This window comes from Triturus cristatus, chromosome 2_2 (genome assembly GCF_964204655.1).
Source record: "Triturus cristatus chromosome 2_2, aTriCri1.1, whole genome shotgun sequence".
NCBI lineage: Eukaryota > Metazoa > Chordata > Amphibia > Caudata > Salamandridae > Triturus > Triturus cristatus.
This window is the reverse complement of record NC_140582.1, coordinates 1,243,408,978-1,243,436,872: the sequence shown is the minus strand read 5'-3', so window position 1 is coordinate 1,243,436,872 and position 27,895 is coordinate 1,243,408,978. Positions and strand designations below refer to the sequence as shown.

Genomic DNA, 27,895 nt, shown 5'->3' with positions numbered 1-27,895 from the left:
TACAGATGAACAACGTTTAGCTGGAATCTATATGATTCAGCAACTCCTTATATTATATAAGAGCCAACATGCTGACCCTGGTCCTTTACCTGATATATTAACGGAACTACTCACGAACAGATGGAGAGGTTCTAGTAACAAGTTGATTAAAGAAATATTAGTGTCACGTAAACAGTATGTCCTTTTTGTAAATCCGGATTCTTTCCCGCTGCCCCGCAGAGACAGAACGCCGTATTATATGGATAGACAAAATCCCTTACGAGAAGTGCACCCAATAAAAGGCGAAGACAATGAGTTTCACCGTGTATTTGTATACACACCCATATCAAAAATTGAATTGTTAGAAATGAAGAAAATAGTACCAAGTCATGACAAAGACCCAGCGGGTTTCCACCGAGAAATTAAGGACATGTTGCTGATGGGAGAGTATACCTATCCTGATATTATGACGATATTAAAGGTGCTCTTACCTGCTGGTATTTATGAAAAACTGAAAGAAAAAGAGTGGGAAGTGGGAGACCAAAAGATAGATTGGACAGCATTAGAAACGGAAGAAAAGGCCCGAGCTGCAGGTTCAGGGCTCGGGGATAAAGTCAAAGCATTACCAGGTTTACTAGTACAAGTACTGCCACGTTTGTTAACTACGAAAAAGGAAGATTGGGGTGCAATCACGGCCTGTAAACAAAAGCATGATGAAGACACAAGTGACTATTATGCCCGATTTGAAAAATGTTTTGGAATAAATAGTGGTATAAAAACAAGTAGTGAGTCGTATCCACATTTATTTGTGACAAAATTAGTAGAAAATGCATTACCTCCAGTAAAGAATAGAATATTGAAATTCGAGAGTACCTGGCAAAGTAACACTCCGTCACAAATGCTACAAATGTTACAGTATCATCACAATAGAATTAGAGATGAACAAGAACACGAACAAAGACGTATGAAAGATACAAAAATGAAAATGCTAGTGTCTCAGACAGTACCGGCTGAAGGACATAAAAAGGGTATGACACATTCCGATTCAGCAGGACCTGTAAAAGGGACATGCAATTATTGCAAAAAGCCAGGTCATTACGTACACGATTGTCCAGTTTTAAAACACAATATCGCCATAGGTAAAACACAAGAAAGATCACGGCCACTCAGACAAGATCAGAATGAACAAGGAGCTATGCCACATTCCCAGGCCATGCCAGCCGCACAACAGCCAATACAGTTTGTGCCAGCTGCACCACCGTTGCCTGTTACTGCCACACAAACCACCACACGACAAATGTATCAGACTGCACAGTATGAATATCCTGAGTATCAGCGTTACGCATGAACCAGCCTAGAGAGGGAAGTTGACTTACCGCTTATCGAGATTCCTGTAGATCAAGAAGGACCTTATGTACATAGTGAATTATTAGGTCAAGATAGAAAATTCTTACTCGATACAGGGGCAAGTCGTACAACTATAAAACGTAGTGAAGTTCCAGGGGCACCCCTCTCAGGCTCTCAAAATGTTTCCCTTGGTTTTTCAGGAAAACCTATTGTTAACGAAGTATCACAGCCTCTTCCACTTACGATAGGACCTTTGACACGAACTACAGATTTATTGCTTACTAAATCATGCCCAGAAAATTTGTTAGGAATTAAAACTCTGAAAGCCCTAGGAGCCATAATATGTTGTTCTCCGGAAGGAATAAGGTTGTTTTTACGTGATTTTAAAGGTCACTATGTGTCTAGAGACATGGATCCCCGACTACAGACTTTACCAGCACATCTATGGGCACAAGGCCCTACTGATGTTGGTTGCATGAACATTACGCCATACCGAGTTACACTCAAGGCAGGAGTGGTATTACCACGAATGCGACAATACAAGTTACCGCAAGATGCTGTAGTGGCTTTGCTGAAAATCATTGATGAGTTAATTGCCCAAGGAGTAGTTGTAGAAACAGACTCCAATGTATGTAATTCACCGATAATTCCGATTCTTAAACGAACTGACCCTACTGCTCCGCCAGTATACCGATTGGTTATTGATTTGCGGGAACTAAACAAGTGCATTGTGCCACAATTTCCTGTGGTCCCCGATATATCATCATTATTGACAGCAATTGATTCCGAAGCAACATTCTTTACTGTAATTGATCTCAAGAATGCCTTTTTTAGCGTCCCAATAGATCCGGAAAGCCAATATTTGTTCGGATTCAGTTTAAATGGGCGCAGCTTTAAATTCTCACGCGCTCCCCAAGGATTCACAGAAAGCCCCAGCATCTACAGCCAAGCACTGAAACGAGAACTTGACAGTATCCACATGCCAGTCAATACTGCACTGCTTCAATATGTCGATGATCTGCTGATCACCGCGAGAAGCGAACCTGAATGTGAAAAGGCTTCTCTGACAGTTTTACATTTTCTAGCCGACAAGGGGCACAAAGTGTCTCCCTCTAAGCTGCAATTCTGTGCCCAGCGAGTTATTTATCTTGGTCACTCGCTGTCCAAGGAGGGAAGGCAGCTTACACCAGATCGCATCCAGTTAATTGCTAACATGTCAATACCCCAGACACAAAAGGAGGTACGGGCTTTCATAGGCCTCACTTCATATTGTAGGCAGTGGATCCCTCAGTACGCATTTCTAGCAAAACCACTCATTCAGTTAACCACACAGGAGGCAGCCACATCGACTGTTCTCCCTTGGACTCAGGAACATACACAAGCTTTTGAAAGCCTAAAGGAAGCTTTATGTCAAGCACCTGTTTTAGCAACACCATGTTATAGCAAACATTTTACACTCTTTGTCACAGAACGCGAAGGTACTGCTTTGTCAGTACTCACACAGGAACAAGCAGGATCACGCAAGCCATGTGCTTATTTTTCCAGTACATTAGATCCCGTAGCTCAGGCTTTGCCCGCATGCCTGAAATCAGTGGCAGCAACAGCTTTAGCAATCAGACAAAGCGATGCCATAGTGTTAGGACATCCATTGACAGTACAAGTACCACATGCAGTAGAAGTTCTTGTGAACCGAACACAAACACAACACTTGACCATAGCAAGACTTACCGGTTATGAACTGACATTGTTTCAGCCACACATAGAGATCCGACGGTGTAATACATTGAATCCTGCTACACTATTACCTGTAATTGGAACAGACCCACTAGCTCATGATTGTGTTGAAATTATTGAAATAAAGACGAAACCTAGACAAGACTTGACAGACGTTCCATTGTTAGATCCAGACCTGACGTTGTATGTAGATGGATCGTGCATGAGAGCAAGTACAGGAGACTTAGTGGCCGCGTATGCAGTCACAACAGACACTGAAGTTATTGAGACAAATTGTATAGATACTTTGTCAGCCCAAGCAGCAGAACTTATTGCTCTAACACAAGCCTGTATTCAAGCCACAAATAAGAAAGTTAATGTATACACTGACTCACGTTATGCATTCGGAGTTGTACACGACTTCGGCGTGCTGTGGCGAGAGAGAGGTTATTTAACCTCCCATGGTGCCCACATTCAGCACGGAACCCTCATTCATACCTTGTTAGACGCAATACATCTACCAACTGCCATATCGATTATGAAATGTAAAGCACACACGAAGGTTACTGATATCATTTCTCAAGGCAATGATTTAGCTGACAGAACAGCTAAACAGACTGCTCAGAATCGCACATTAGACATGACAAAGCCAATAGTTCAGACACCAACACAGTGTATGACAATTAAGGATCCCGCACTTGACGTAATTGACATACAGACACATGCTACTGCAGAGGAATTAAAGAAATGGACTGAACTAGGAGGGATCCAGACAGATCAGGGATGGATGACGAAGGAGAAATCTGTATGGTTTCTTCCTGACTCTATGGTCCAGGCCATTATAGCTACAATTCACAGCCCAGCGCATTTAGGAGAGAAAGCTATGCTAGATAGCATTCAACACATTTGGTTCAACAAACATTTACGAGCAGCAGCTAAACAAAAAGTCCGTACCTGTATGATATGTTGTCAGTTCAACCCAGGAAAAAGTGTTCCCGTAGAACAGGGTGGATTCCAGACTCCTGATCATCCTTTTGAAGTGCTCCAAATGGATTATATCCAGATGGAACGATGTCGAGGATTCAAATATGTTCTGGTAGTTGTCTGCGCTCTCTCCCGATGGACTGAGGCGTACCCAGTATCAGATTACACGGCCCCGACTACTGCCAAACAGTTAGTTCGAGAATTCTTCCCGCGGTACGGTTTACCACGTGTTGTATATTCAGATAACGGCCAGCCTTTCTCATCCGAATTAATGAAACATGTCTCACTTTTGTTGGGATATCAGTGGAAATTCCACTGTGTCCGACACCCCGAGGCAGCAGGTCTCGTGGAACGACATAATCAAATTTTGAAAATCAGATTGTCTAAAATATGTAAGGAAAAAGGTGTTGACTGGATAGTAGCATTACCAGTTGCACTATTTTACATAAGAATGGTAGCACACTCTCGAACAGGGCTATCCCCGTATGAGGTGATCTTCGGAAGACCACCAAATATGTGGGGGACGCCTATACCACGTAAAATAACTGATGTTAATTGTAATATGCTGACAGATTACTTGGCTTCCTTGATGTCTGCACTACAATCTTGTCGTTCACAGGTAACTGCAGCTTTTCCTGACAATACTGAGGTGAAACCCCATGACGTTGCTCCGGGGGATCTGGTGTTTGTGAGAAATTTTGATCGGAAGACCCAGTTGGAGCCCAGGTGGAAAGCACCGAAGCTAGTCCTGCTGACCACAAGAACAGCCGTGAAAGTTGAGGGCCGCAAGGGCTGGATACATTCCAGCAACATTAAGAAATTTCATGGACTATCCTCGGATATAGACACTGTGCCCTGCACTCCCTCACAGACTGATTCAAGACTTCCTTTTTTTGAACAGAATGACTCTCAGTGCTATAAATTAAAGCTTAGGCCCAAACAGTCGAGCAATTTGATTGTTTAAGTCCTCTCCAAGGTGAAGCGGTTGAATTGTCTCCGACATGTATCCCTTGGACCTGAGTAGAGAAAATACCCGAGAAATGTTGAAACGACAGGCGTATTGTAAATCACTGCGTAGCTACTGTATAAGGACATTATTAATTTTGTTTTTATTGAGTGTTTTAATAATTATTACGAGTGTGATTTTGCACATATATCATCCTATTTCTAGACATGTTTATAATGTTGCTGCTGAACATTCTTTTAGCGACCTACCGCCACATGAATTATCTTATAGACTTGCGCTGCGCAATAACACTTTCATTAGTATGTTACATCATTCCCATCAGACTAGTAATGCCACCAATTGTTGGGTGTGTGGCCGACTCCCTCCCTATCAGAATAACAAAGGAGTTCTGCCTTTCTTTCCACATCCGTTCACACACAATGGCTCCTGTGGAGCATGGTTTAGTTTACTAAATTCCATAGACCCAGACACAGCAGTTTATCAACAACATTGGATATGGGGAAATCTGAATCTAGTTTTATTCAAAGTCTGTCATCCTAATAAGGAGGGTCGCCCCAGTAGAACAGGAACTGATCTAGAAAATGAAGTGTATAAATTAGGTAATTTTACACCTAATCTTATGATTCTGAATGTCAAATCCGAAGTTGAACTAATTCTGCCCACTATGTCAGTGTTTTCAGTTAAGGGTGAATTATGTGTAAGAAAAGTTGGTTCCATACATATGGGCCATAGCCAATGCGTTACTACAGTAGAATATAGTGATCAAGGTAAATCTTCATTTAGAGCTTCTCGCCATTCTTACTTTATATGTGGTCAGACGGCATATATGCGTCTGCCTCTAGATTGGGATGGTACCTGTTACATAGCATTCCTTCTGCCACCTGTTTTCCTAGCTCCACCTGATTATTATCGGAATGTTCATTTAGTACACAATAGAGAGCGAAGAGATCTCCCAGTTGTCGATTATACTGAGACGGCATGGGACAAGTATGTAGATTTCAATAAAGGCATCTTTCCCTATATAGGTACAATATCAAATAGTAAGCTGATACGTAAACTAACCAAGACTCTCGAAGCTGTAGTAAACGAGACTATAGCCGCCCTAGGCAATCTGACAGAGGAACAATCAGTAATGAGAATTGTTGTTCTCCAGAATCGTCTTGTCCTTGACGTCATCCTGGCCGATAGGGGCGGAGCTTGCAGGGTCATCGGATCCAGCTGCTGCATATTCATACCAGAAAATTCGCCATCTGTATATAAAGCTATAACACGCCTTCATAAGATTGTGAGCCAGATACACGAAAATTCAGGCACTTGGACGTGGTCCGGGTGGTTTTGGAGTGTGATATCAGCCTGGGGATGGAGAGTTCTATCCTTCCTAGGTATTGGCCTTCTTATGCTCTTCAGTTGTTGTTTATGCCTGCAATGTGGACCAGCGATTTGTGGTCTGTGTGCCACATCATGCATTCCATATCAAGGTTCTCGTTCAAAATGCCGGAAGAAGAAGGAAGAAGAAATGATGCTCCATGAGCAAATTGATGGAATGATGAAGATTGATATCTCTTGAAGGGCAAGTAGGGGACAAGGAGGGAATGTGGAAATGTGGATTTTCCTGATCAGTTATGTCCCCTATCTTGGACCCCAACGGTTCTATGTGCATGTCACAAGTACATGTATGTTCCCTCCAGTTCCAGTTTCCAAAACGCAAACATATGTGCGTCCACCGCCAACATGTTCTCTGTCAGATCCGCCATCAATGGGCTGGATATTCGATTCCTAAGTATGAAAGGCCACCGACTTTATATGGCTAAGTTACTCCATTTTTACAGTTCAGGCAAGTAGGCCCGATCCTGTCCTTAAAGCCTTCCCTGCTCTCTGTCTCTGACAGCTTCAGCTTGAGCTCGCATCTGTATCCATGAACTTTGTCCTACTCCCTGTGCAGCTAACGGTGCCTGCCTCGGCCAGTTTTGCCTGCCTGCCAAGAAGCTGTATTTCACCTTCGAATTATCTACTTTGCTCTTCAGCCGATGCATTCCTGTCCAGTGATTTAGGTAAACATTTCCTCTAAGCTCACAAGCAAAGGACTCGGCCTTTCCGTCCTCCTGCAAGTAATTCATAGCCCTGTTGCCATGGAAAGTTTTCTGCCCCTCGCATCTCATATAGACACTTAGACGCTTGTACACGCACACACAGTCAGTATAGAATAGATTCTGTCCGAGAGTCTTTTCTTGTGGATAACATAGTTCTCTAAACATAGGATGTTAGATATGATTTGGGATTAGGTTGACTTGACCCCCCAGACTTCTCGTCTCCACATGTAGAGCTAAATGTCAAGTCCCCTTCACCCCCTAGTTGCACGTCAATCACACGTCATGCTGCTGCGCGCGCATCTATGTTAAGTATTATCTTATAGATCCACCTATGCATGATAATCAGAGCCAATCATGTTTCTTTCTGCTCCTTATTACGCCTAGTTTCGATTACGTACCAATATGTCATTTCTCTTATCAATTGTTACGCCTTTTGCATTCATTTCATTGTAATGTATGAACTATAAAAGTTACTTCTTGTCAATAAAGTATTGTACTTCACTTCCTGAACCCTCGTGGTGACGGAACCTGAAGGCCGCCACTCGAGTCGGCCATTTTGGAATAAAGCCCATTCAGAAAATCTCTTATACCACGGATTCTGCCTCTTGTTATTCTGAGCTATTTTACTTTATTTTAGATTCCGCATGAAATTCAGTCAAGGTAAAAAAAGAATATATACCACAAGTGCAGACCTCCCTGTTGAATGCTTATTGGGCAATGATTTGGAAACTTCAGCTTGGGCTGAGGTGGAACTCAGGACACATGTAAAAATGTTGGGCATCCCTGCAGATGTGTTTGCTATGACTAGGTCACAGGCAAAGATGTCTTCCACTGAACAAGCCCTGGAAGAATGGACCAGGTGCCTTCCAAGGGAAGGAGCAGTAGGAGTAAGGCAGTGTCTTCCCCTCTGCCTCAGAGTACAGATCAGTCTCTTGAGGGAGACGATCTTAGTCCTGAAGAAGGAACTGTCTCAGAGGATCTGGAACCTGATCAGGTTGTGTTCTTGGGGACAAGGGGCCCTTCCAGGGCAGATCTGATCCAGGAGCAGCTGAGCTGCCCCTCACTTGAACCCCTCAGACAGCAAGCTGCTGCTGAGGCTGCTGGGAGTGCTAGTGGGTCCCACAGGATCTACTGGGATGATGGACTCTTGTACTCAGAATGTAGAGACCCCAAGCCTGATGCTACCAGGAGGTTGGTTATACCTTTCAAGTTTAGGGGCTTCCTATTGACACAGGCACATGATATCCCATTAGCAGATCACCTGGGCCGAAACAAGACTTGGGACAGGCTTGTCCTTCACGTTCATTGACCACACATGTCAGAAGACACAAAGGAGTTTTGTCGCTCCTGTGTCACTTGACAAGCCAGTGGTAAGGCAGGTGGCACTACAAAGGCCCCCCTGATACCACTACCTGTGGTGGTGGTTCCTTTTGAGAGGGTGGGATTGACATTGTTGGTCCCATGGATCCGCAAACTGCATCTGGGCACAGATACATACTAGTGGTGGTGGACCATGCCACTAGGTATCCAGAGGCAATCCCACTTAGGACTACCACAGCCCCTGTGGTGGCTAGAGCTCTCATGAGAATCTTTTCCAGGGTGGGTTTTCCTAAGGAGGTAGCATCAGACAGGGTACAAACTTCATGTCTGGTTACTTGAATGCTATGTGGAAGGAGTGTGGAGTAAATTACAAATTTAACACCCCTTATCACCCACAATGCAATGGGTTAGTTGAACGGTTCAACAAAACCCCCAAGGGCATGATTAAAGATCTCCCTACGCTCAGGCATAGATGGGACATACTCTTGCCCTGCCTTCTCTTTGCCTACAGAGAGGGTCTCAGAAGGGGGTTGGTTACAGTCTTTTTGAACTTCTGTTTGGACAGCCAGTTAGGGGTCCTTTATGTCTGGTGAAGGAGGGATGGGAGTTACCTCTCAAACCCCCTAAAAAAGATATTATGGACTATGTACTTGGTCTCCGCTCCAGGATGGCTGAGTACATGAAGAAGGCATCCAAAAACCTTGAGGCTAGCCAGGAATTGCAAAAGGCCTGGCATGGCCAAAAGGCTGTGTTGACTGTTTATCAGCCAGGACAGAAAGTGTGGGTGTTGGAGTCTGTGGCCCCAGCAGCCCTCCACAACAAGTGGAGTGGCCCTCATACAATCATTGAGCAAAAGTGAGAGGTTACCTACCTGGTGGACCTTGGAACTCCCAGGAGCCCCCATAGGGTGCTCCATGTGAACAGGCTCAAACCATATGTTGATAGGGCAGACACGGGCTTGCTCATGGCTACTGATAAGGGACAGGAGGAAGAAAGTGATCCACTCCCTGATCTGCTCTCACAGAACCCTGATGATGGTTCAGTTGATGGTGTAGCCTTGGCAGGCAGCCTCACTGTCCAGGAGCAAACTGATTGCAGAAAAGTTCTTAATCTTTTTAGACATATGATTTCTCTGACTCCAAGTCAGACTACCTGGTGTACTCATGAAGTGGACACAGGTGACAGGCTGCCTTTTAAAAATAATATTTACAGGCAACCTGACCATGTCAGGGACTGCATCAGGACTGAAGTCCAGAAAATGTTGGAACTGGGAGTGATTGAGCCTTCAGATAGCCCTTGGGCTAGTCCAGTAGTCTTGGTACCAAAACCTCACACCCAGGGTGGTGAGAGAGAGGTGAGGTTCTGTGTTGACTACAGGGATCTCAATGCAGTCACTAGGACTGATGCCCATCCAATACCCAGGGCAGATAAGCTTATAGATACTTTGGCCTCAGCCAAGTTTCTGAGCACATTTGACCTGACAGACGGCTACTGGCAAATTAGATTAGCTGAGGATGCCATGCCAAAAACAGCATTGCTGACCCCTAGTGGGCACTATCAATTTGTGGTGATGCCCTTTGGTTTGAAGAATGCACCTGCCACTTTTCAAAGGTTGGTGAACAAAGTCCTTACAGGTCTGGAAGCCCATAGTGCAGCTTATCTAGATGATATTGCTGTATTTAGCTCCACCTGGGAGGATCATCTGATCCACCTAAGAAATGTTTTGTAGGCCCTGCAGAAAGCAGGCCTCACTATCAAGGCCACCAAGTGCCAGATAGGGCAGAGTCAGGTTGTGTACCTGGGCCACCTTGCGGGTGGAGGTCAGGTTCAACCATTGCAGAGCAAAATCCAGACCACCATGGACTGGGTTGCTCCAACCACCCAGACTCAGGTTAGAGCTTTCTTGGACCTGACTGGGTAATACAGGAGGTTTGTCAAAGAATATGGATCTATAGTGACCCCTTTGCATGATTTAACTTCCAAAAGAATGCCCAAAAAAGTTCAGCAGACAGTTAGATGTCAAAAGGCATTTGATGACCTGAAGCAGGCCATGTGAACTGCTCCCATTCTGCAAAGTCCCGACTATTCCAAACAATTCATTGTTCAAACTGATGCATCTGAGTTGGGGGTAGGGGCTGTGTTATCACAACTGAATGAAGAGGGTCAGGATCAGCTAGTAGCTTTTATTAGCAGAAAGTTGACCCCCAGAGAGAAACGTTGGTCAGCTATTGAGAGGGAAGCCTTTGCTGTAGCTTGGGACTTGAATAAGCTGAGGCCATACTTGTTTGGCACTCACTTCATTGTTAAGACAGACCATTAGCCCCTCTTATGGCTAAAACAGATGAAGGGTGCAAACCCCAAACGTTTGAGGTGGTCCATTTCCATACATGGGATGGACAATACAGTGGAAAATAGACCTGGGAGTAACCATGCAAATGCAGATGGACTCTCCAGATATTTCCACTTAGAACATGAAGACTCAATTGGTCAAAGTTAGTTCGGGGGGGGGGGGGTATAGGAAAGTAGGATCTGCTTGTTATGGCTACCCCCACTTTTTGCTGATGTAACACTGTTTTCAACTTAGTCTGACTGGGATCCTGTTATTCAGGACCCCAGCCTAGCTGCTTTATCCTCTAAATTGATTGCATGTACTTTAGGTACACTTCAGATTGGATTTTGGGGTATCTTTATAAGTCCCTAGTATATGGTATACTATGTACCCAGGGCCTAGGTACCCCAGAGGCCTCCCAGGGGCTGCAGCATGTATTGTGCCACCCCTGAGAGACCATTCAAAATGGCACCAAAGGTCTGCTAAGCAGCCTGTGTAAGGTGGTGCATGCACCCCTTACTTAGATATAGGTTTGCTATATCTATTCTAAATCACTGCACATATAAACCTACCAGTCACCCCTATGGCAGGCCTTAACAATCCTGAAGGCAGTGTGCTGGGTTTTATGTAAGAGGGTGCCCATGCATGAGCAGAGCAGCTTTCGGAACCTATTTTCCGGGGTTGTCTGTGATGCAGCCAATCATATATATTTAAGTGCATTATAACCTCGCGGTAAATGCTAACTTTAAAATGGCTGCTTAGAAACATGTCGTGTTTGGTGTCAAACAACTTGGAATCATACATCCCCACCAGTAACTGGCGGGGGAGGTATGATTCCACTCTTCTATTGGAATTTTTGTAAACATCGGTACACCCGGTACCAGCTTTCTCGACCTAGGCATCACAAAATGGCCACCTCCCAGACAGGCTTTAGTGTATTGGTGCTGGGTGGGTGCACGCTAAGAGTGCCAGAAAGTCTGCACTTGGGGGACATTTGGTGTCCCTGTGCATAGTACAGCTCAAACCGGTTGCAGGAGCCAGGACGATCTACACTATGCTGGATGACTGTAGAATCTCCCTTGGAGTAAAGGAGTTACTCCCCTGCACGGCAGGCACCTTTAACGCATATGACCGGTTTGCATCTCCCAAGCTCCTGAGGACTATGAAGATTTCTGCAACACAGGAGGTGGGTTCCCGAGGTATCTGAGGTCTATTTGCTCTCTCAGCAATTCTGAGATCAGTATCCCTTGTGGGGACCATGCAACCCGAACCCCTGTGCACCGTGTACTTTTGCAGCAGCATATGCTTTTTGGCGATCCCTGAGGCTGCTCTTTGGACAATGTGTAGTCCCAACCCCATGCAGTATTTCCACTGAAGATTTCCGGCCTACAATCTACGAGTGTTCCGTGGGCTGGTGATTCAGCTCGAGGTCCCTTCGCGATCCCTGGTCCATTGGCCTGTGGGTCCCTGTGAAGGTAACTTTGACTTCCCTTGGGCTTTCCTTGTTGCGCCAAACGTGCCCTGACTCTCCATAGCATGGAGAGTCCCCAGGACCTTGCTGGTCCTCACCAAAGCTTATTTCCTTGGCTCGCGTGGGTTGCAGTTGCCAAGGCTTGTTGGTGTTCCATCCGGACACTGACACCCCCCCCCCCCAAGCACTCGACATCCTTTGTGGTACAGCTTACCTCCCAACCCTGGTCATCGTCGACGTCTCCTGGTCCCCGTGGCTGCAGAGTCAAGCATCACCTCTTCACACCTTAAGCACCCAGCATCGGTAGGCATTCGTCTATCGTGCCCCTGGTCACCCTGAAGTGACCCAGACTCTGTCCTCTCTGCTTTCAGGTTCTTCTCACCTTGGATCCAGGCTTGGATTCCACTGGACACTTTACATCTTCCCGGCAGCAGCAAGTCTTCGCATCGCGCCATTGAAAACAACGAGGGTTACCGACACCACTTGACCCCTATGCACCCGGCTCCTCTGGGATAGGTAACACGGGTACCTCTGTACTCACAAGGGTGCTGGCCTTAGAACCTTCTATGTTCAAAAGGGTTTTCTTGAAGTCCTCTCCGAAGTGTCCTTAATTGTAATTTTCCACCCGCGACTTTCCAATAGAGTTGTTCGGAGCTCGCGTCTGTGAACCCACTCTGCACCTGTCCTCCGTGTGTCTCGTGTCACTACATTGTGTGGTTCCTTGGGGTCCCAGCAATTCTACATGCTCTAGGCACTGTGTCTAGTGAAGTTGTGGTTGCTATACCACTTTCTTAGTATATGGTTTGGTGTTCCCCTGGAGCCCACTGTGTATTGTGCTATTTACTGTCGTTCTAGTGATTTAATATTGTGTGCTTGGTACTCTAATCTCATAAAGAGATTAGTAGAGAGTGTTTAGTAATAAATACATATATTTTATATATCTCTTGTGTGGTTGTCCTTTCATTTGGTCATTCAGGAGATTCTGATCTGGTAAAACAAGCTGCTTTACATTCCTTCGAGATTTAGCTGAAGGCTGCTCTCCACAACTAACACTAGGATAGCTTTCTTTAAAGGTTGTATTTGACCTAATCATCAATAAGGGTCGTTTGGACTGGTGCAAGTTGCCCACTTTTATTAGTGGACAGCATATACCAGGCCAACTTCTCACACCAGGGGGCAGAGATGCAGTACACTGAGGGTAGCCTGGCACAGGAACCAGAGGGCGCAGAGGTACCATGGGGTAGAGATGCAGTACACTGAGGGTACAGAGGGTAGCCTGGCACAGTAACAGGAGGGCACAGAGGTACCAGGGGGTAGACATGCAGTACAGTGAGGGTACAGAGGGTAGCCTGGCACAGGAACCGGAGGGCACAGAGGTACCAGGGGAAAGAGATGCAGTACACTGAGGGTGCAGAGGGTAGACTGGCACAGGAACGGGAGGGCACAGATGTACCAGGATGTAGAGATGCATATTGCTCGGGCCTGCTCTGACTCCCCTGCTTGTGGTGAGTCACCTGGACCTTGCTGGTCCCGACACTGCAACCTTCTTGGCTTTCCACATTGTGAGAAGTTGGCCTGATATATGCTGTCCACTAAAGTCTGTAAAATCGCTGTGACCCCAAGGAACCACCCAAGGTAGTGACACAGGGGACCCGCGGGGGCCGTGTGCAGTGTGTGAACACAGCCGCGGGTTCCTGTTAGCTTCTATGGGCAATGTTGCGGTTGGAAATTTAAAGATTAGGGACACTTAGAAATGAGACAGGAGCAAACCCTTTTGGACTTAGGAAGTTCTAGGGCTAGCACCCATGGAGCACCGGAGTACTCGTGTTACCTCACCCAGGGAAGCTGGGTGCATAGGTGTCTTTTGGTGTCGGGTCGCGTCGTCGATTTCAATGGGAGCTGGCGAAGAAGTGCTGCTGCTGTGAAGAGGAGAAGTGTCTGAAGTGATCCAAGCCTGGATCTAGGCTAGAAGGAACCTGAAAGCAGAGGGGACAGAGTCTGGGTCACTTACCAGTGACCAAGGGTACGATAGACCAATGCCCACAGATGTCGGGTGCTTCAGGTGAGTTGACAGGTGACTTGACTCTTCAGCCACGAGGTCCAGGAGGCGCCGATGACTACCAAGAGCTGGATTCAATCTGTCCCATGAAGTCTGTCGAGTGCTGCGGTGTCGGCGACCAGATTGGACCCAAAAAGCCTTGGCAACGGTAAGTCACTTGGAATCAGAGAAAGGACGTTGGTGCAGACAAGCAAGGTCTGGGGGACTCACCCATCAAGGGTAAGTCGGGGGACATCTGGAGCAACCAGGAAAGCCCAATCAGAAGAGGAGTTGCCTTTGTGGGGACCTACTAGCCAACGGGCTAGCGATCGCGAAGGAGCCTCAAGCAGTTGCACTGGAAACTGGCCCACGGGTCACTTGTGGAGTGGAGGCCAGAAATCTTCAGTGCAGGAGGTGCTCAAGGCTGGGGCTACTAGAAGCCCAAAGCACAACTTCGAGGAAGACCAGGGAGAGGATGGATCAGCAAAAGATCACGATGTCTAGGGGTCACGGTTCCACGTCACCCACGATAACCACGGGCCTCAGCTTTGCTGTGGACTCAGGGTAGCCTCAGGAAGTCTGGAAATCCACCTCTGGTGATGCAAAGACTTTAGCGTCCGGCGGGAGCTTCAGCGATGCAGACCGGTCAGTTGCTTCTTTGGTGCCTGCCAAGCAGGGGAGTCAAGGGAAATTTCTTCAGTCTTCTAAGCAAAATAGAACGTCGAAGGTCCAGGATATATATCGCAGAGTTTCATCCAGGGTAATCTAAAGTCGCAAGGACTGGGTTCCCATACTTATATAAAGTTTGGTGGTTGGACATACTCTAGGGACCCACCTATGGGAGGGTCTGGAAAGAGGGGTGGTTACACCAATTTCCTTTGTCCAGTTTCGCGCCAGAGGAGGGGCAGGTAGCCCCTGCAACCGGTTTGAACTGGACTATGCACAGCGAAACCAAATGTGCCCCCAGGGCAGGACTTCAAAGCACCAGAGAGTGCTCCCGCCCAGCCCCAATACACATCTGCCTGTCTTGGGAGGTGGTTACACCTCCCTCTCCCTGGGACAGGAAACCTATTGTCCAAGCCTCCCCTGCCGGAGTTTCGGTCAGCAGCAGGAGGCCAGACCGTGTCTGTGGCAGTGGCATCCATTTTGTGATGCCACGGCTGTAGAAAGTCTTTACCGGGTTAGACCAGTGTGAACATGTCTCTCCTTCTAGAAGGGTGGAATGCTACCCCCGCCACCAGAACTGGCGGGGGTAGTATTCCAAAGCGTTTGACACCAAACACAACATGTTTCCGTGCAGCCAGTCCAAAGTTAGCATTTACCGCGAGGTTATAATGCACTTAAGAGTATATGGTCAGCCTGCACCACAAACAGCATCAGAGGAGGTACTCCGAACGCTGCAGAGGGGCTCTGCTCCTGCAGGGGCACCCTCTCACATAAAAACCAAGCACTATGCCTTCAGGATTGTTAAGGCCTGCCATAGGAGTGACTTATAGTTAGGTCTCGCTGAGCCCAGCGCATGCGCTGGCTTGGAGAGACATTTTGTATGTCGGATTTTTAAAGTGTTGCCTGTGGCCTAAAGCTAGAGTGCACGCGAGCGTGCACGCGCGCAGCCGCCAATCACTGCTGCACGCGCGCCACTCGCGTGCTTGCCACACAGCGCGTCCCGTCCTCGCAATCGCGATCACTTTTGCTTTGATCGCGATCGCTATTACTTTCGCTTTCTTTTACGGCCGCGCGGCCAATGCTAGTTCTATCTGTGCCTCTCATATTTTTCTTTCCTCTTCTGTCATAATCGGAGCTTTACCTATGATTCTACTGTTGCCTCTTTGCACATTTCCATTTTTTCTAGCTCCAGTCGCTTGCAGCTATACAACCTTTGTAAGATTCAATCACGCCTGACTCTCCAATCATCTAAAGCATTCATTTTATCCCGCACTGACCATTGTTTTACCCTGCTAATTGCTCCTCCCTTCTTATTCAGTCACTCCTCTTAAATCGATCTTTAATCCCACTTGCTTTTCTTTAAACCATCCCCCACTCCAAGACTCTCCCTTTCCTATCTCACGTCCCTGGCTACCTTTCTAATTTCCTCTTGAACTGTGTTTCTTATGCATGGTCCTTATATTTGTTCAAGGCTTGGCACCCCCTTACCTTAATTTTCTTCTTTAACCCTGTAACCCTCCTCATTCCCTTTGTTCTACCTCTCAGTTTAGACTGGTCTCCATCGTCCTCTCCATGGCCCCATCACAGTGTAAATTGTTTACAACCCCTATGCTGTGGAACTGCCCCTCCCCTCTGCTGCGGAACTCTGTCTGCATGCCCCTCTACTTCCTTGCATATTTCTCAGGAATCTCAGAAATCCCATCTCCTGTGTGTGGCTTTCCCTGAAACTTTCTAATTTGCTTTTCGAGCATAGCTCAGTTGCAGTCTTTGTACACTTGTATTATGTTATTTATTTTGTACCGTTTCAATGTTTGCTGATTGTTTCTAACATACCACATTTAGGCGCAGATGCTCTATACATAAAATAAAACGAAGCAAAGTGAGTATAGTAATGAAGAGATATATATTTTTAAAACTTCAATCAAAGTAGAATTGTTTATATTTATATTTTTGGTGTTCATGAAGCGCTAAAGTGTAGGCTTGCAGACTCTCATTGTAGATGTATAAGTCTTGTTCAGTCTCTGCAGTATATTTTCAGAAACCAAACAAAAGGAATTGGAAACTATTGAACTGGTAAAGCAGCTGTAATCCTAACTCCTCCCAATGCACTGCTGACAGCATTCTGCATAGAGCTACACTGCATCTTGAATGCCATGAATTACTTTACACATCACACCCCATACGACAGCATAGGAATGCCAAGTTTAACAGGCAAAGATTTCAGGACAAATGATTAGCAATGGCTCTAAGTAGAGTGAATGTGTCTGGTGAGGTGCATTCCACAGGAGTAGTGTGAAATGTAGAATGGTATGGCATTCCTTATTTAGCTAGCCATTCACTACATGTACATCTTTGAACCCAATGAAAGCATGGGTAAAACAAACATACAATCAGTGTAAGAGTTGTTGTCTTCTTAGCTTCTATAGAATGTTTACTTTCTATGTATATGTCTAATGTTGCTTGGTGTGTAGGATTCAACCAGGTAAGAGACAACAGGGATGTATTTTGCAAAATGTCGAAGAATTTAGCTGTAAAACTCAAGTTTCAAGACTATCCTTGGGAACAAGATGGAATCTTGCATTTCTAGTCCCACTGGTCAGCTCCGCCCTTCCAATGTTTGGGGTATGGATTGTCCCCGTAAATAGCTACTGCATGACAACTTCTTTAGAAGGTATGATTTGATGATAATCGTTTGCCTCTCATCCGACCTCCTTGCTTCAGCCACCTCTGATGCCATGCAGCTTGACGTTTACGATGGACCAGGGACTAAGACATCCCACAAGCACACACTGAATGGTTTCCAAAGGTCCATGGCACAGATCGTTGTACATCCAGCCTAGACCTCTAAGACCTTTAACACAATCAATCACCAGTGGCTGCCTCAGGAAGCATATGACCTGGCAGGAATCGGATGACCACTTTGCAGTGACCCTACTTGTTCAGGAGAGGACTTGAGGGTGTCTTGGGTTCCTATGAGTATCCCAGGGCTCACTTTCCTTCACCACTACTGTTATGCCACACTGGTTGATGGTGTTTTTCTAGCATCACTGGTATGGTAATAACTTACAGAGTGTGGGACCTCATCCCTCACAGCCTGTTTGACGAAGGATGTTACTTAATGGGGCAGAAGGGGGTGAACTGTAATCCCAAAGAGACAGAAATGAAGGGTGAAGGGTGTGAGGGCAGTTACAGAGAGCTCAAACTCTGACTATAGGAAGTTGTGCTGCTGCTGTTCCAAGTTGTGCACCTAGGACTACTTTGGGACCAAATCCTTATCACATAACTGGAGTTCGTTGCTCTGGACAAGTTGTGTTTTTTCAAAGTACATTGTGTGGGCTGCACTTTCTTTAGTCAGTGAGCTAAAAATATTTAGACAATGATCTATGATTCGGTAGCAACCTAGTGTGCCAAATGAATAGGATGTTACTGAAAAAGTGTCTGTGTGGGCAGGGACAGCCACATCAAATGCTGGGACAAGAGTATCACTTTCAGCTGATGAGCAACGTCCAGTGAATTTCCGCACTCGCTTTAAGTCTGTCAGTCCAGCCAATAACGCTTTTGGGGACTCAGGGCTAGACGTGCAAACAATACTAATATCGATTACCAAATAGTGAGTTTTTGCGAATCTCTAATTGGTAATCACTATCACTAGTGTACAAAGGGATTATTTAGCCCCCATTCCTTAAATAACAATTCGTAGTGGGTCACAATTAGACCAACCTCATGAATATTAATGAAGTAAGTCACAATTTGTGATCCACTACGATTCGCTCCCATCACAGTGATGCTAGTCTGCTGGGGTAGGCAACCACCATGTCTGTGATTGCTTTTTAAACAAGCATTGGCATAGCCAATAGGTCTCGCTTTTGGGACGTTATAATTATTTAGTTATGCAACTGTTGCATGGCTAAACACTTATAAGGTCCCAAAGGCGAGACCTATTGGCTATGCCAATGCTTATTTTAGGTCTCGCTGAGTCAGCGCGCATGCGCTGCACAGAGAGACTAGTTTATTTATGCATTTTTATAAAGTGCGGACTTTACTCGAAGGTGTCAGAGTGCTGTACAATAGAACCAGTTACGTTACATGAGAGAAATGTTACAAAATAGAACGTACAAAAATAGCAGGACACAGAATCAAACACAGCAGGCAAGAGGAACACAATATTAAACACAGCAAGCAAGGAATGTACAAAAAATAAATAAATATAACAAATTTACAATGACTGTAAGTGAGGGCTTTAAAAAATGCTACAGCCGGCTACAGCTTGCAGTGCATGTGCGCGGGCGCGCGCAAGCTGTAGCCGGTGTTAGCATTTTCCCCCCCAGCTTTTTAGCCAGCTTGCTAGACGCAAAACAAGCTTTCGCGCGCATCCCTTGCGTGTTTTAGCGCGTCATCGCAATCGCTTTCTAAGTGATCGTGATCGCGATGACTTTCGCTGATAATTAAATGAGTTACTGTGGCTGATGATGGATCACAGGAATCAATGTTCAATGGCAAAATAGTTTTAAAAGAAATGATTTTGCACACGTCGATGGCATTTAAGTGCTGACAGTTTAGAAATGTTTGCAATGCAGATGGACAATGTACATCTGAAACCAGTACATTACTGTGGTGACAACAAATGGGTTACATATCATGTACACAACGCAAGGTGTATTTTTAAACCATGTTACAAGAACTCAATGCAAATGAAAGCCGACCCGGCAAGTGGCCGATCCTTTTTTTTTTTTTTACGTGGTTAAATATTGGGGCCCATCTATATATGCCAACTTTGGTTATTGTTTTTGTTACTATAAAAAATAGTCCGATTTAAGGTTTACCAGTCAATAACACACGATATAGATGAAATGAGAGCAATAAAAAAAGCGATACTCAGCACATGTCTGCTAAACGCGTCCTGAGCATAACTTTAAAATTAACACACCACCCAAGTGAAAAGTTACATCGTTTATGAGTTTTTCGAAGGCAAATAAATGTATAGCTTTCTTCAACAAGCATTGGCAAAGCCAATAGGTCTCACTTTTGGGACCTTATACGTTTTTAGCCATGCAACAGTTGATGTTGCTGCACCAAGGATATTGTGCTGCATAACTAAATACTTATAAGGTCCCAAAAGCGAGACCTATTGGCTATGCCAATGCTTGTTTTTATATGTGTGTGCAATGGTAGTGGTATAGGTAGCCTATACCACTGTAAGGGGTGCAAGCACCACCTTACCCAGGCTGCAGTAGCAGACCTGTGGTGTCATTTTGGAGTGCTTCCTAGGGGTGGCATAATACATGCTTCAGCCCCTGGTAGGCCGCTGAGGTACCTATGCCCTAGGTGCATAGTGTACCATATACTAGGGGCTTCTAAGGCACTCCAGAATCCATTTAGAAATGTACCTAATGAACATGGAAACCATTTTAGTGAGGACGCAGCTAGGCCGGGGTTCTGATTAGCAAGGCCACAGCCAGACTAAGGTCGAAAAACAGTGAAACACCAGCAAAAAGTAGGGGTACCCATGTGAAGCAGATCCTACTCCCCTACACACGTTGTTTGCAGTTGCCAAGGCTTGTTGGTGCTCCGGATAGACACAGACCCCACAACTCTCGACATTGGATGTGGGACAGCTCGTGAATACCTCCTGGGGTTCTACAGCGTCGCCTGGTCCTCACAGCTGCAGCACCGCCAACTCTCCTGAAACACCCAACATTGGTGTTGCCCCCTTTACTCCTGAGTGACATAGACTCTGTTCCCTCTGCTTGCAGGTACTTCTCATCTTGAATCCACCTTTGGGTTCCACCAGACACTTTCTCCTTCTCCAGCAGCGGCATCTTCCTGAAGTCCTCCATTGGGTTTGACTGTGGTTTCCAACACCACTTCACACCTATGCACCCGGCTTCCCTGGTGCAGGTAACGTGGGTACTAGGGTATCCGCGAGTGGGGTGGCTCTCCAACCTTCTGTCTGCCACTGGGTTTCTTCAGGGTCCACTGGGGAGGGTCCTTCTTTAAAATTGCAACCGCGACTTACCCGTTGACTTGTATTGAGCCTGCGGTCGTGTTCCCACTCTGCACACGGCCTCCATGGGGTCCCTGGGTACTTACCTCAGGTGGTTCCTTGGGTCCCTGGCACTTCTATGTCTTCTGGGTACAGTCTTGACTTAAGTCGTAGTTCGCATACCACTATTTTAGTATATGGTTTGGTCTCCCCCTGGCAACCCCTGTGTATTTGTGCTACTTATCTGTTTTCTTTGCAAAGTATTGTGTGCATTTCGTATATCTCCGGGTAGGAGATTCTTGTATGTGTTAGTGAGTGTCTTATAATAAATACATATTTTTATAGATACACTGTGTGCTTCTTTTTCACTTAATCTCTACCAATAAGATTATACTCTGGTAAAACAAGCTGCTTTACACTCCTTCTGGACTAAGGCTGCTCACCACAGCTACCACTTCGAGAGCTTTCTAAGGTTGTCTAAGACCACTAAAATCACCATAAGGGTTGTCTGGAGTAGTGCAGGGTGCCCACTTACATAAGTGTGCACCATATACTAAGCCAGCTTCTCACATATATCTACAGAGATTCTTCCCTCACTGACACTTAATCAATGTGGGAGATCCCTGAAGAGACAGCTGGCAGCAGGGAGACTCATCCTCCGGCATCCTTTTGTGCAGGAAGGATCCCCCTTCCTGCACAAAACAATCCTACTTACAACGCAGGCACCCTTGCACCAAGGTGCAAGGGTGCCTGCATTGGTGCTAGGCGGCCCATTGTGCACCAGTGCTAGGAAAAGAGAGAAAATGCTCTTTATATTGTTAAATACGGTGCATTCCTGCCCCTTCCCTGTCACGAGTGCAGCAAGGTGACTTGCTGCACTGCATGACTTTGATTAAAAGGCCCCTAAATACCTGGTTGCTTTGATCACACCCTCTTTTTAGGTCTGGCCTTTGAGACCCACTTGCAGCTTGCTTTATGGTGCAATGGGTCAGCGCACTTTACCCACTGGTTGCTTTACCCCCCTGCCCCCCGCTAACTTGTTGAGTGCACCCCAAATGTGCAGCTTATACGCTGCCATCAAGGACTGGTCTGCACGTGCCGACACCATGACATGTAGGGGTGAAGCTGATGCGTTCATGAGAACTCTCACGACAAGCCATGTCATGCACTGCCATCACACTCTCCACGGGGGGTGCCACAGTGATACCCGAGCCTTAAAGCGCCTCCCCGCAGAAACCTATCTTTGGACTATTGTGTTGAAATCAGTGAGTGACAGACACTTTTCTCTTTTCCCCACAGGAAGAAGACGCCGATAGCGGACCACCCCGAGACCATCATGGGGTTCAGAGCACTCCTTCTCACCCTTGGGTTCATGTTTGCCATCTTTGTAAATGCCAGTTCCGGCTCCAGTAAGTGACCTGATACAGAGACCGATGGTGGGGGGCACTGATCAGCACATTTCTAATGTAGTGTCACTGTGATGAGCAGTAGGAGACCCTTCATAACAGAAGAAGAACTGGATGGAGTAAAGAGACATATCTCAGTGAAATCTCTCTATTAAATGCAATCATGACAAGATATGGACCCAGCACCCTTAATGCCCCAGACGATGCTGCTCTGAATGTATTGATCATGTAGGGTCTAATGGTTCATGGATTGAACCTCCTGTGGTCGCAGCCAGTATTAACAGTGAAGGGGGTCCAAGCGGGCACAGTTGCCCCCGCTGGTAAGATAAGGAATGCCGTAACATGATGCACAAAGTTTTACAGGCTTTTATCCAGCGCCACCAGGGAGTGGCAGTGAATGGCACCTGCGAACCTATAGGAGAGAATATAGACATCTGCTAAGAACAAAGAAGCGAGCAGCACAGGATGTAGGGTGACCAACCGTCCGTAAATTTCACGAGCCGTCTGTGATTTAGACCTCATGTCCATTGTCCGTGATGACCCCTTTTACGGGTGCCTTTTGTCAGTAATTTGGGCATTGCAGGGAGCGGCGCTGATCCCCTGCGAGAAGCCTCGGCTTCCTGATGGGGGCGCCTCGCACTCCTCCTCGGAGGACAAGAGCAGCCGCACCCGCCCATTGTCATCCTGTATGGGCTGACGATTGTCATCCTGTATGGGCTGATGATTGTCATCCTGTATGGGCTGATGATTGTCATCCTGTATGGGCCGATGATTGTCATCCTGTATGGGCTGATGATTGTCATCCTGTGTGGGCTGATGATTGTCATCCTGTATGGGCTGATGATTGTCATCCTGTATGGGCTGATGATTGTCGCATACAGAAGGACAAGGGGCCACTCTGGGCTGTTACAGCATGTGCTGGCCTCCTCTAGCCTTGGTCTAGGGCAGGGCATTCTGTCAGATGAAGAAATGTCAAAAACGCTCATGCTGCTACCTGAGAATCCAGTTCAATGAACAGAAGGCGGTGAAGCAAGTTAAAAAGAAGGGGTTAGAATTCTTTCACAGTCTCATCATTTTAGAACTGAGGCATTTTCAATATTATAAACAACGAAACCATAGTTGATGCTTTGTATTTTATGCAACTAAAAATAAAGGGCCTAGCGGGCTAGGACGGTGGATGTCAAACCTGGGGAACCAGGTTTGAGTCTCGGCAATGGCGCTCAACATCCTGTGATTCTGGGCAAATCACTTAATCTCCCTGTGCCTAACAAAAATTAATGTGTCCTTGTGTAACATAACTGGTGCTTATGTTAAGGGATATGATTCCTGATACCTTGGGATCAAGTTCACGCTATATAAAACTCAGAAACAAAAACTAACAACCATTGACATAGCCAATAGTCCTGGCTTGATGTAGGTGTAATGTATCATATGTCTGGATGCAATACCAGAAGTAGCAGAATACCAGTTTGGCAGCACACTATGCTAAGCACAGATTTTTAGCTTAGGTGTTTTAAGCCATGCCCTTACTTACATCGGACACGCCCCAAGTTTTTTCAACCCAATTAAAGCCCTGGAAACAACACCATGTCACAGTCGCCTCACGTCCTGGCACTGCATCGTGCATGACCCATGACTTCCACGTTTTCAGATTGCCTATGTGCAGGGGCATAGTGAACCCTCCCCCCACCCTACTCCTTGCATTAGGAACTACAGCAGGGTGGAGTTCTTGATGTTATGTTATGTTAGTAGAACTGTTATAGCGCGCAGCTACCCTAGGGTGTCCTGGCGCTTGCTGTAGTTCTCCCAACACCCAGAAACAAGGAGAATCAGAAAAGCCATGTTTTAAGCGCTTTCCTAAAGGATAGAAGATCCTTCGAATTTCTCAAATTAAAAGGAAGCTCATTCCATGCCCTAGCCACCCCTGCAACAAAACCTCTACCGCCCCATCTGGCTTTCCTTATGATGGGGAGAACAATCAGTTTTCCTCCTAAGGAGCGCAAAGATCTTGCCGGTACATACCAGCGAAATTGTTGTCTCAGTTGTAGAGAACCTGTATTCTGAAGATCGCGAAAAACTAAGCAAAGGGATTTGAAGAGAATTCGCTTTTTTACAGGCAGCCAGTGAAGTTTTCTTATTGAGCCGGAAATCGGGGTAGGCCTCGATGTACCCGTGAGCAGCCTGGCTGCTGAATTCTGGAGCATTTGGAGTTTACGTAAATTGCCCTCCTGCATGTTCAAATAGAGACCATTACAGTAGTCAAGACGTGACATAATCAAGGCTGTTACCACTGTAAATTTGCAATCTGAAGGCAAAAGCGGAAGAACCTTCCTCAGGCTCCTAAGTATGTAAGAGGTGGTGGAGACTACCGCATTAACTTGACCTTGCATAGAAAGGCACTCATCCAGCACTACACCCAAATTTTTGACTTTTCTTGAAGGAACTGGAAGAGTGCCCATAGTCTCAGGCCACCAACTAGGAGTCCAGAGATTGACATTATTGCCGAATAGCATCACCTCTGTCTTACTTGCGTTAAGCTTTAAGCAATTCTGTGACATCCAACTTCCCACTGCTCCCATACAGTCATGTAGCCTCTCCCCTGATGCCTTCTCCTGGCCTGGTTGTATAGAAATTACTATTTGAGTGTCGTCAGCATATGATGTTAGACAAAAGCCGAACGACTCAATCAAAGGGGCCAAAGGAGATACGCAGACATTAAAGAGCGTGGGGCTAACGGAAGAACCCTGTGGAACCCCACAAGGAAGAGAAAAGGAATTGGAGATAAAGTCACTCAAAGCCACTGACTGTTGTCTATCGGAAAGGAAGGACTTTATGAGAGACCATGCTTTATTCTGTATTCCGCATGCCGACAACCTGTCCATCAACACTCCATGATGGACCATGTCAAAGGCCGCGGAGAGGTCGAGTAGGATCAGCACTGCCTTACCACCCTGATCCAGCCCTCTCCTAATCTCATCCGTAGATTTGAGAAGGGCGGTCTCTGTGCTGTGCCCTTCTCTGAAACCAAATTGGGTGGGATCCAAAACATTGGTGTCACGCAGAAAGGCACTCAGCTTAATATTCATATGCTTTTTCACCATTTTCGCCGGTGAAGGAAGGCGTGAAATAGGGCGAAAATTGTTAGGATCGTTAGTATCCAAGTTAGGTTTTTTCAACAATGGAAGCACCGAGGCTACCTTCCATCGCTTAGGAAACTGCCCATGAGAAAACATAGCATTGAAGAGAGTCGTCAATGTCAGAGCTATAGGTTCAGGTGCCAACTTTGCTATTGCCACTGGGCAAGGATCATGAGGCGACCCTGATTTAGCAGTTAACAAAAGATTAAGGGTATCTAGGTATGCTATTGGTGGAAAAATATCCAGAGTGGAATTTAAATCCGGCCAGGCCTTCGGGCCTGAGTTGATGCCAGCCGGATCTTTAAAAGTATTAAAAATTGTTGCTACTTTAGTCTGAAAGAAAGTAGCGATTTCCTCACAGAAATCCCTAGTGGGAGTTAAGTGGGCAGGCAGTGGGTGCGCTAGCCTAGTGACTATTTTATAGAGTTCATTTGTTGAACTACTTGCGAGTTTAATCTGATTTGTAAAAAACTCTCGCTTAGTTTCCATCAACAAATGTTTATAACACACAATACTTTGTTTATAGATCTCTTTTGCAGATGGAAGATAGCCCTTCCTCCATGCCCGTTCCAGTTGTTTACACTTTAGTTTTTGGGATTTCAATTCTAGCGAATACCATGGAGCCGTAGGTTGTAGCCTTTTAGGGATGATTATTTTTTTAGGTGCTAGAGTAAGGCACACATCCTCAATCCATGTTGTATATACAGAGGCGGCTTCTTCTACCTCTGAAAGAAGGGGTCTCTGTGTGGAGAGTAGTAGATCCCTAAAATCATTCCCTCCAACCTCGTTCTAATTTCCTTAAACTTCTCCATCGAAAGGACTATCAGGCCAGTTGCCTCGAACCTAATGGCATAATGATCAGACCAGGCAAGAGGAAAAACATCAATGACCGAAGATGTGTGGAATTTGAAAAAATCCCGTCCAAAGTATGCCCTGCTTGGTGAGTGGGAACCCGCACCAATTGTTTTAGCTCCAGACTGCACATGAGGTCAAGCAGTTTTTCTGTGTCTTTATCATCGTCCATTTCTAAGTGGAAATTAAAATCACCCAAGATGGTGAGTGAATCCAGGGTCAAACCTTCCTCAAGGACAGCTCCTAACTCTGTTAAAAACGGGCTCCTAAGACCCGGAGGTCTGTAAATTAGAAAACCCCTAAACATGAGACAATGATGGAGAGTAAAAGCGAAGGACGCAGCTTCAAAAAATGAGTTAACAATTATGTCAAAAGTGTCTTTAATAGAGCTATCATAGATCACGGCCAGACCTCCACCTTTCTTAAAAGGTCTGTTTGCAATATAGCAGGAAAAAACAGGGGGAGTGGCTTTCACCAGGTCTGGCCCCGAAGCTTCATCCATCCAGGTTTTCGTTATAAAAGCTATTTTAATGTTATTGTACTCTATCAGTGTTGCACATTCGACACTGTGTTTAACCAAAGAGCGTGCATTAACCAATAGGCATTGAGACGCAGCCGTTGTCCTGCCTTTGTTTATATTTAAACCATTTTAGTGAGCTTCTCTTAGCGTTTTGCTAAAACCTAGCTCTGGCAAAGTTGTCAAACAAGCCGGGCATAGCAGTGGTGTGGAACCCAGCCCAGAACTGGGTGTAACACAGACCCAGTCAGGCAGCATTGTAGCATTGTTCATTTGCCCAATAGAATAACTAAAAAAAGGTAAGTCACCTGAAAGTGATTGACCAGGGGTTTTGGTGCATGGCGCAGTACGAGCGCGGACGGGCGCAGACGGGCTTGCCTTAGGCGCGCCTTTGGCGTGCCAGCGGCGCGCATGCGCCATGGGTCCTAAAATAGCGATGTGCCCCAAGAAGCTGAAGCGCCGACCCCCACTCCTCCCAAGATGGCGGCCCCGGACCCTGCCGATCCAAGCCCTCAAGCAGCAGGAAGGCTGTGCAAATATGCAAAAGTGCAGAATGGCAATAGTGTCAACAACAAATAAAACAAATACTATGTCCCCTAAAAACAAATCAGCAGCAATAGCAGTTAAAAGTTTAAAAATTATAAAAAAAGGATACCCCAGCGTGATATGCAGCAAGCGATTCTCCCGGCTCAAGCCTCAGGAGATTACAGATTGATGGGCCTCTTCTGTCTGTACCTCTGGAGACAAAGGCTCCCCTCATAATTGTGAACAGGTGAGTGAGTTAGTAAGTGAAGGAATGGGTGAATGGCTGGATGGATTAGTGATAAGATGAATGGAAGAGTGAAAGGGTGAATGGATCGATAATGAGATAGGATGGATTGATGAGTGAGTGGAAGGATGGATGAAGAAGGGTAAATAGAAGTATAGGTGGAATGGTGGCTGTATGGCTGGAATGGTGGATGGATAGGAGAAAGGGTGGATGGATATATGAGAGGATGGATAGATGAGTGATAGGATCAATGGATGGGTTCATGAGTGGATGGGTGGGTGGATTGATGAGTGAAGGGATGGCTAAGTGTAAGGGGTATGGAGAGAG

At 46.0% G+C, this 27,895-nt stretch overlaps 1 protein-coding gene across 1 annotated transcript in view; it reads left to right on the top strand.

The window, feature by feature from the left end:
* Positions 1-27,895, top strand: part of LOC146863492 (uncharacterized) — a 431,973-nt gene that overhangs the window by 274,775 nt on the left and 129,303 nt on the right. Inside the window, exon 2 of the mRNA XM_085642932.1 lies at positions 22,187-22,296. Coding sequence (XP_085499058.1) covers positions 22,224-22,296 — 73 coding nt within the window. The 5' untranslated portion in view covers positions 22,187-22,223. The remainder of the gene's footprint in view (positions 1-22,186; positions 22,297-27,895) is intronic.